The 10,868-nt window shown below is 40.5% G+C and overlaps 1 protein-coding gene across 1 annotated transcript; it reads left to right on the top strand.

Annotated features, from left to right (window-relative positions):
• Positions 1-2,803: 2,803 nt before the first annotated feature.
• Positions 2,804-8,094, top strand: LOC109885778 (retinol dehydrogenase 12-like). Its single transcript, XM_031836267.1, has 7 exons — positions 2,804-3,129; positions 4,057-4,191; positions 4,439-4,630; positions 4,960-5,121; positions 5,210-5,329; positions 5,492-5,696; positions 5,967-8,094. Exons 1-7 carry the CDS (start codon positions 3,063-3,065, stop codon positions 6,070-6,072), a joined length of 987 nt encoding a protein of 328 aa, XP_031692127.1. The 5' UTR covers positions 2,804-3,062; the 3' UTR covers positions 6,073-8,094.
• Positions 8,095-10,868: the final 2,774 nt, after the last annotated feature.

Raw genomic sequence — 10,868 nt, 5'->3', positions numbered from 1 at the left:
AACCAATAGGCTATCTGCCGTAAAATACACTATTGAAGAAGAAAAAAAAGGGCTATTGATTGAATGTTGGCAATGTGACTCAGAGACTTGGGTTCAAAGATATAGAAAATCTGTCCAGGATTTAAATAATCTTGTGAAATTGAATTTCTAAAGATATAAAAATACATATTAAAATATTGAATGAAAACATTGCTTCTATGACAATTTTTGGGGGCCAATTGTTTTAAATATATACGCAATTGAGTTAATATATTATTCTTCTCTGGCTCATTGTGATAGAATTTCTCGCTAAATGTCCCTGGCAACCACTAGAAAATTTACGAAAGGGGCGGGGGACAAAAATAGTTCTCTACATGCATGACAGATTTGAGGTGCATGACTCAAATAAAACAGCTGTTCGTTCCGTGAGTCTAACAAGTCATATACATGTATCGCAGAAGAGATGATCTCGTAATGCAATAGTCGCATTCCAAAGAGATAAGACCCCCCCCCCTCACATTTTGTGGAAAATACATTCTGCGTCGGCGTAATGTTACTAATGACTCACAACGTGTAGGCTACGCTATTGATGCCTTTCCACTGTAACGTTTAGCGTGCACATTAGGTATATTTACGGTACAAAATATATATATTATTTGTGACACACAAACTACAGGTAAACCATAAACTATTACAGTTAAATTCTTACCCTTTCCAATACGAAGACAGAACGCTAATAAACTAGAACACACATAAATTCTTCGCGGGCTACATGTTCCCCATTGGAGACATATTAATCCGCATGAAGGAGGCAGACGTTTACCTCTTTCAGCAAATGACATTGGTCAAAACAAAGTTTGTGTCATTTCCGCTTTAAAAATCTGCACTGTGATTGGCTTCCATCAATGTAAAGAAGAGAGGCGGAGCAAAGCGTTTCAGGAAGTAGGGTTGTCCTAAATCTGCGTTGTTTTAATAAATTTCATTAAAAACGTAGTTAATTCAATTCAATTAATTTATAACATGGTAATTAATACTCAAATACATGAAATAGTATTAATTTCAACCAAATTTGTGTCAATACTAATATCCATACACCCACTAAAGGCAAATTCATTGAAGCTGCAAGCAGCCATTTTGTTATATCATGATGCTATTTATTAGCCCTTATTCAATGACTCAAATTCCATTGCATTACATTGAGCCATTTGACTTCCTCTTTCGCCTTGTGAGAAAAATGCCCAGACGCTCGGGTCCCTAACAAAATGCTGTCTAAATGCAAATACACCTCACACGCGATACAATTTTGGAAACATTTAGAATTGTACTTTCATATAAGCAAGAAAAAATTGTTCAAATACAAAAGCTACATTTACTGTGCAGTTTAGGAAAGAACATTGCCTCAAACCGAGACTACACTTCCTCCCCTCCAATTTCCAATGGCGCAGAAGTTTTGTACTTTGGCTGGGGGCTGTGTTTTTGTCAATTCTGCAGGGTGCAACAATGATGCAACTTTGCTAAAAATGCATACAGTAAGTGTATATTTTGTATTTGAAAGATTCTCCCACCCTGATGTGAAAAAAAAACTGAAGGCCTATCAGAAGTGAAGATTATTAACGTTTCTAAACTTTAAAACAGTGACAGGATTGTAGTTCCTTGATCCAGCTGTGTTCCATACTTTCAATTGAGAACTAAAGGGCTGGGTTCTCGAGAACTAACTATTGATGTGCTGATTAATGTTACATACTCACATTGAAATTTTATGTTCTCACATGACAATTTTACAGAGTGAACTGTGTGTGCGAGCATGTCAAATAAAAAATATATATATTTGTCACATGCGCAGAATACAAGTGTGAAATGCTCATTTACCAACAATGCAGTTCAAAAAATAGAGTTAAGGAAATATTTACTAAATAAACTAAATTGGAAAAAAAATCATAATAATCTAAAAGTAACACAAGAAAATGCCATAACAATGTAATGTGTGTAAGAGAAAGAGAGAAGGGGTCATCATCCAGGATAATTTATTCACTTTGGGATTCATGTACATGTAGTCCACTCCACAAAACAATGTTACAAAAATACTGCTTATAGGCTATAGGCCTAGGCTGTCAACATGGTGGCTACTTTGAAGAATCTCAAATATAAAATATATTTTGATTTTGTTAACTTTTTTTGGTTACTACATGAGTCCATATGTGTCATTTCATAGTTTTGATGCCTTCACTATTATTCTACAATGTAGAAAAAGTAAACAATAAAGAATTAACCCTGGAATGACTAGGTGTGTCCAAACTTTTGACTGGTACTGTATTTGGAAATGTGTAAATATATATATATATATATGTATGTTTTCTTTCATTCTCTTAGGTTATAGGTTTAGGCTATTGTAACGCTGAATTGACCAGTAATATTACTGTGAGGTAGCCAACATAACCCATCAGTGCAGCACATATGGCGTGCTATCTCCCTCTGGTCCCTATACATTTGATAAAGGACATGGGTTATGCAGCAATAGGTCTTACCTCAAATAGCCTAACCAAACAACTATCACAGCAGCCTATAAACATACAGATATTAGCCCGACATTGTGATGTCAAAGTTTATCATTGTAGGCAGCAGATTAGCCTAAATGGCATGACATGGATATAGTCTTTATGGCAGATCATGTTCTAGGAATTGTATTCTAGTAAAATGCATTGTTATACCATTCTGCCTATTCATTTGCATTGGTATGTTTACATCTGTTTGCAGCGTTTTCATTCGCTGGACTGGGCTCATTCAGCTCACACCTAGAGATGTAACATAACACTTTGTATTTCGACACCACTGCTGCTGCTCTTGTATTGCCCATGATACATTAGAGAATACGATTGTAATCTCTTCGTAATCTGAAGACAGACGCTAAATCCCTCTATTTAAATTGCTTTAAAACTATTAATAGCCTCGCTCTCAGATGAGAGCATCATAGCCGACAAAACATCGTAATATTCCTCGATTAGAACGAGGTGACTCCCAAGGCGAACGGTATTCGGTCCGTCCACCTATGGTCTGGCAGGTTTTTGACCAAGGCTACGGATAAAATGTGGGATGAAGTTGCTCGGTCTGCGCCGGTTAAGTATGGCGCTGTCATAGCGGTCACAGTGATCTGTAAGTCATGGCCTTTGTTTTTCATAGTACTATTTGAAACGTGTTTGTTACAATGAAATAACCAAGCAAAAAAATATAGAATAGACTTTGAATTAAATTTGAAGGCGGGGCAAGGAAATCACTCAGAATATGAAATCGATTTAACGGTTTTAAGAAAAGGCTCTAAAGATAATTTTCATTCTCTATTATCATTCAACTTGGTTTGTCTTTTTGTCTCTCTTATTATTGTTTTATTAGAGAGAGCGATAACTTAGTTGTTATTTTGAATATTAAACAGACAATAACAAAATTGTTTGTGTTAATTGTCATTTGTGAAGAACACTTACTAAATTTGCCAGCATATGTTTATGCTCTCTTTGCAGACATCTGTTATTAATAAGATGTTATCTTGATATTATTCAATGTTTTTTAACAGTTCTTTATCACAAACATATCACAGCTCTTAATATCAAGTGCACAGTTAACTCCTATTCATACATTCCAGGAGCATGTTAAAATGCTCAGAGTTTCTGTCAGTCTACCCAGAAAAATTTGTCCTCCAAAAACACATCATCAGCTCAGACATCAGAGCTTCCCTGTCAGAGTTCTAGTCCATATTCCTGGTCACCATAATATTTTGCTCTCAAATGAACCCACTACACTCTTAGAAAAAAAGGTTCCAAAAGGGTTCTTCGGCTTTTCCCATAGGATAACTATTTTTGGTTCCATGTAGAAAGAACCCTTTTAGGTTTTAGTTAGAACACTTTTGAGTTCCATGTAGAACCCTCTGTGGAAAGGGTTCTAAATGGAACCCAAAGTGTTCTACCTGGAAGAAGAACTGAATAACCCTTTTAGGTTTTAGATAGCACCTTTTTTCTAAGTGTACAGCTTTCAAGCAATAATGTGGGAGGGTATAAATTCTTTCCATGTTGTTTGTTGCACCGACAGGCGTTGTTCTGTTGAGAAAATGGATTGCTGGGGGTGTGTGTCAATCTTCAGTCCAATTACGTGGCAAGACGGTGTTGGTCACCGGTGCCAACACCGGCATTGGCAAGGAAACGTGCCATGACATGGCACGTAGAGGTATGGCACAATCACATTATGTAGCTATGTACACAATGTCACAAATATGTGTGTGTCATACTGTAAAGACACAGTTTGACCTACTTTAAGGCAGGGTGTTAAATTGCTGCCTTTGACCATCCCATCCCAGGAAATGGTTGCAATATTGGGAGCAGGGTACCCTCCTCTTTGGACAGGATGTGCTCTGTGGGGGGATGGCGTGTGTTGTGTGTTTGTGCCTTCTCTAACTGACTTTGGGGAGCTGCAGGGGCGCGGGTGGTGATGGCATGCCGGGACCTGACACGGGCTGCGAGGGCGGCAGATGAGATTCGTCAGGCCACAGGGAACAGCAACATCGTAGTGCGGCACCTGGACCTGGCCTCTATGTACTCTGTCAGAGAGTTGGCCAAAGAGTTCATTGCCAGTGAGGATCGCCTGGATATACTCATCAACAACGCTGGTGAGCATCAGCAACCACTGGAACAGCCATGTCTGGATGGGAAGCTGGCTCTATGGCTTCAGCAACCACTGGAACAGCCATGTCTGGGTCCAGATTTACAAAACGTCTCAGAGGGAAAAGTGCTGATCTAGGATATTTTTTCTTCCTTTTAGATCATAAGGAATAAGATTACATGGACCGGGGGGACCTGATCCTAGATGAACACTCTTACTCTGAGACCCTTTGTTAATACGGGCCTAGAATGGGAAGCTGGCTCTATGGCATTATGACTGATAAGGATGGTTGATTCCAGTCATATAGCACTTCATCATGATGGTTGTCTTCATCAGGTGTGATGATGTGCCCTAAGTGGCTAACAGAGGATGGCTTCGAGACACAACTGGCTGTCAATCACCTCGGACACTTTCTACTGACCAATCTCCTTCTGGGGAAGCTCAAGAGCTCCGCCCCTAGCCGCGTGGTCAATGTGTCTAGCATTGCCCACAAAGGGGGTAAACCGGCCTATTGGACTTTTATCTGCCTTTCCATAATATAGGTGCCATGCAATGTAAAAAACAAAGTCTATTTCCCTACATCTAGGTAAGATCCAGTTTGATGATCTTTTCTTTGCCAAGAGGCCATACAACTCCCTGGTCAGTTACAGGCAGAGCAAGCTGGCCAACGTGCTATTCTCCAGAGAGCTGGCCAGAAGGTTGAAAGGTAAACAGATATACCCTCGGTTGTCTTTGGCCTTGTGCACATTTATTACAATCATTACAACAACAATATTGTCACCAATAAGAGTTATAATTGACTGTCAGATAGGACATTTCCCAGACACGGTGTAGAGGTGTAAAACACTGGGATCTGATCCCCTGGTAGGTACGGGGGTGACGTCCTACAGCCTGCATCCCGGGGTGATCAGGACAGAGCTGACTCGTCATGTGGAGACCTGGTTCCCCATGCTGAGGGCCATCCTGTCAGCCCCCTCTGTGCTCCTCATGAAGACCCCCACCCAGGGTGCCCAGACCTCCATCTACTGTGCTGTCACCCCAGGACTGGAGCACAAGTCTGGCAGCTACTTCAGGTAATCTCTGCGGTGAAAGTAGTGCTGGATAGGACATGGACATCAAGTCACTGTATTTAATTGTTTTCAATTGTTGTCAAGGTTGTTTAGCTCCGGTTTGTAAAGTGTTATTGGTGTGTGTGTGTGTGTGTGTTTGTTTGTGTGTGTGTGTGTCTGTGTGTGTGTGTGTGTCTGTGTGTGTGTGTGTGTGTGTGTGTCTGTGTGTGTGTGTGTGTGTGTGTGTGTGTGTGTGTGTGTGTGTGTGTGTGTGTGTGTGTATGTGCGTCTCAGTGACTGTGCCATGACGGAGACCGCCCCAGGGGGGAGGGATGATGCGGTGGCCAAGAGGCTTTGGAAGGAGAGTGCCCGTCTGGTGGGTTACATAGAGAAAGACTGAACAACCCCCTCCACCTGCAAACTATAGAGAAAGACTGTACAACCCCCCCATCTGAAAACTATAGAGAAAGACTGTACAACCCCCTCCACCTTCAAACTATAGAGAAAGACTATACAACCCCCTCCACCTTCAAACTATAGAGAAAGACTGAACAACCCCCTCCATCTGAAAACTATAGAGAAAGACTGAACAACCCCCTCCATCTGAAAACTATAGAGAAATACTGAACAACCCCCTCCACCTGCAAACTATAGAGAAAGACTGTACAACCCCCTCCACCTTCAAACCATAGAGAAAGACTGTACAACCCCCTCCACCTTCAAACTATAGAGAAATACTGAACAACCCCCTCCACCTTCAAACTATAGAGAAAGACTGAACAACCCCCTCCACCTTCAAACTATAGAGAAATACTGAACAACCCCCTCCACCTGCAAACTATAGAGAAAGACTGTACAACCCCCTCCACCTTCAAACCATAGAGAAATACTGAACAACCCCCTCCACCTTCAAACTATAGAGAAATACTGAACAACCCCCTCCACCTTCAAACTATAGAGAAATACTGAACAACCCCCTCCACCTGCAAACTATAGAGAAAGACTGTACAACCCCCTCCACCTTCAAACCATAGAGAAAGACTGTACAACCCCCTCCATCTGAAAACTGGGAACTCATGAACTAAGGACAGCTCCAACCCCCTCTGACAAACAGCATCAACAGATTGGACGACTGGTACCAAGGAATCCTCAAGCCTCTCTTCTCTGACCTCTCAATATAAAATGACCTGTAAGGAGTCTTCAAAGAGACATGCATGTGTGATGTGTAGTTACCAGGTTGGGGCGTCCATGCTTACCTTGGAGATTGCAGACTGAAAGACTAACAGACCTGTAGGAACTCAACTCAGGACAAAAAGTCCTTTCACCTCACTATACAACATATTTATTTGGAGCATCCTTCGCCAGTCATTCTTGTAGAATTCTGACCCCTGTTAACAGGGAAAGATTTTGTACCCCAAAAATCTGAGGTTTAACAGGGGCGTCATGTACCCCAAAAATCTGAGGTTTAACAGGGGTGTCATGTACCCCAAAAATCTGAGTGTGCATAAAGTATGTGAGGATGGCTGGGGGAGTGGTTGGATAATTTAGCAATTTTCAAACACCTGAAAAAGCTTTTTTCCTGCAATCTAGAGCCATGATCATTATGCTTAATTTTATGTGAAAAATATGTATATTTTTCTGCATATTTAAGCATACTTTTTGAACTGTCTGTATCCACCTGATTGGTGGTTCTTTTTTTCAATAAAACTAAATATTCATCTCTACATCTCTGCTAAAAATCTGGGTAAAAGATTGAAAGGAATGTGAGTCTTATTCAGTACATTGAATAATTCCTCACTTTTCTAAAGTCTACCAACCTTGCCAGCACACATGCCAGCTAAGATAGTTAGACAAGCTAGCTACTCTAACTTGTTTGATAGCCTTCTTTATAGCTAGTTATGAGGTTGGGAGATTGGGAACCAATCTGGGCTAGCTAAAGCCAACTTCATAAAATTGCTAGGAGGCAATTTATTTTTTTATTCGTAAAACAGGACACATCTGAGGGGGCACGTGCCCCTGCGCCCCCTATGGGCATTATGCCTCTGCCTGATAATATGAATGTCAGTTGAGAGTGTTGTACTTGATAGCTTAGTACATTGGGATGAATATTACACTGGTGATCATGCATTTACTGCAGTTTAACACTTTAGAGTGTCATGTTTATGAAATAAGCAGGTAAATAGTATATTTCATCATTAGAGATTGCAGGTAATTATTGCCAAGTGTTCACCTGGTTATTTCCTGAGGGCACTGTAAAAGCATGTTTATACTAAATGTTCTCTGTAAAGAGTAGTTGTCTTTTGGAATTCACTCCTGAAATGGGAAACTGCTGATGGTCATTCTGTTTTTCAAGGAAGGATCATCTTCAACGTAATTTTGCAAAGTAGCAACAATGACTATCTCAAATAAAATGTAAGCTTTGTTTCTGTTGTTACCTTCATTTGAATCAAACTGTATAAATGTGATTATCTTGTGATTATCTTATTCTATCTGTAAGGTTTTCTGACATGCAGTGAGCAGGAGTAACCAGCAGAGGGTAATGTGTCCATTATAATTGAGCCACTAGAGAGCAGCGTGGTCCACTTACCACGCAGTCAGCGCGTTACAGCCTCTTTCCAGGATGGCCGATACTGAGTAGGAACTGAATTCTTTCATGTTCCCAATGAATCATATTTTTACAATGGTGACAACCTCTCAAATATAATTTGTCAATAGCCAATATTGTTCCAAACAGTTCACATCCAGAGACCCATAAAAAGTGTGAAATTGTTTTGTATTGTGGGAAAAGGGGTTAATTTCATAAGCTATGGTTGTCTAAAAATATCAGTGTCAGAGAAATTATTTTACAACAAGTGCTTTGAAATAAAGAAGATGAGACACACACTATACCACCATAAGTATATGACATACATAGTGTCTAATAGACTCTACCGTAAGGGTTTGGAATAATGTTAGGAGTCAGTAGACATGCTGTCCTTATAGACCTAATGGTTCAGTAGACATGCTGTGGTTATAGACCTAATGGCTCAGTAGACATGCTGTCCTTATAGACCTAATGGTTCAGTAGACATGCTGTGGTTATAGACCTAATGATTCAGTAGACATGCTGTCCTTATAGACCTAATGGTTCAGTAGACATGCTGTGGTTATAGGCCTAATGGTTCAGTAGACATGCTGTGGTTATAGGCCTAATGGTTCAGTAGACATGCTGTGGTTATAGGCCTAATGGTTCAGTAGACATGCTGTGGTTATAGGCCTAATAGTTCAGTGGACATGCTGTCCTTGTAGACCTAATGGTTCAGTAGACATGCTGTGGTTATAGACCTAATGGCTCAGTAGACATGCTGTGGTTATAGACCTAATGGCTCAGTAGACATGCTGTGGTTATAGACCTAATGGTTCAGTAGACATGCTGTGGTTATAGGCCTAATGGTTAAGTAGACATGCTGTGGTTATAGGCCTAATGGCTCAGTAGACATGCTGTGGTTATAGACCTAATGGTTCAGTAGACATGCTGTGGTTATATGCCTAATGGTTCAGTAGACATGCTGTGGTTATAGACCTAATGGTTCAGAAGACATGCTGTGGTTATAGGCCTAATGGTTCAGTAGACATGTTGTCCTTATAGACCTAATGGTTCAGTAGACATGCTGTCCTTATAGACCTAATGGTTCAGTAGACATGCTGTCCTTATAGACCTAATGGTTCAGTATACATGCTGTCCTTATATACCTAATGGTTCAGTAGACATGCTGTCCTTATAGACCGAATGGTTCAGTAGACATGCTGTGGTTATAGACCTAATGATTCAGTAGACATGCTGTCCTTATAGACCTAATGGTTCAGTAGACATGCTGTGGTTATAGGCCTAATGGTTCAGTAGACATGCTGTGGTTATAGGCCTAATGGTTCAGTAGACATGCTGTGGTTATAGGCCTAATGGTTCAGTAGACATGCTGTGGTTATAGGCCTAATAGTTCAGTAGACATGCTGTCCTTATAGACCTAATGGTTCAGTAGACATGCTGTGGTTATAGACCTAATGGCTCAGTAGACATGCTGTCCTTATAGACCTAATGGTTCAGTAGACATGCTGTGGTTATAGACCTAATGATTCAGTAGACATGCTGTCCTTATAGACCTAATGGTTCAGTAGACATGCTGTGGTTATAGACCTAATGATTCAGTAGACATGCTGTCCTTATAGACCTAATGGTTCAGTAGACATGCTGTGGTTATAGACCTAATGATTCAGTAGACATGCTGTCCTTATAGACCTAATGGTTCAGTAGACATGCTGTGGTTATAGGCCTAATGGTTCAGTAGACATGCTGTGGTTATAGGCCTAATGGTTCAGTAGACATGCTGTGGTTATAGGCCTAATGATTCAGTAGACATGCTGTGGTTATAGGCCTAATAGTTCAGTAGACATGCTGTCCTTATAGACCTAATGGTTCAGTAGACATGCTGTGGTTATAGAACTAATGGCTCAGTAGACATGCTGTGGTTATAGGCCTAATAGTTCAGTAGACATGCTGTCCTTATAGACCTAATGGTTCAGTATACATGCTGTCCTTATATACCTAATGGTTCAGTAGACATGCTGTCCTTATAGACCGAATGGTTCAGTAGACATGCTGTGGTTATAGACCTAATGATTCAGTAGACATGCTGTCCTTATAGACCTAATGGTTCAGTAGACATGCTGTGGTTATAGGCCTAATGGTTCAGTAGACATGCTGTGGTTATAGGCCTAATGGTTCAGTAGACATGCTGTGGTTATAGGCCTAATGGTTCAGTAGACATGCTGTGGTTATAGGCCTAATAGTTCAGTAGACATGCTGTCCTTATAGACCTAATGGTTCAGTAGACATGCTGTGGTTATAGACCTAATGGCTCAGTAGACATGCTGTCCTTATAGACCTAATGGTTCAGTAGACATGCTGTGGTTATAGACCTAATGATTCAGTAGACATGCTGTCCTTATAGACCTAATGGTTCAGTAGACATGCTGTGGTTATAGGCCTAATGGTTCAGTAGACATGTTGTCCTTATAGACCTAATGGTTCAGTAGACATGCTGTCCTTATAGACCTAATTGTTCAGTAGACATGCTGTCCTTATAGACCTAATGGTTCAGTATACATGCTGTCCTTATAGACCTAATGGTTCAGTAGACATGCTGTCCTTATATACCG

The sequence above is a fragment of the Oncorhynchus kisutch genome, linkage group LG2, assembly GCF_002021735.2.
Source record: "Oncorhynchus kisutch isolate 150728-3 linkage group LG2, Okis_V2, whole genome shotgun sequence".
NCBI lineage: Eukaryota > Metazoa > Chordata > Actinopteri > Salmoniformes > Salmonidae > Oncorhynchus > Oncorhynchus kisutch.
This window is presented reverse-complemented; position numbering and strand designations above follow the sequence as displayed.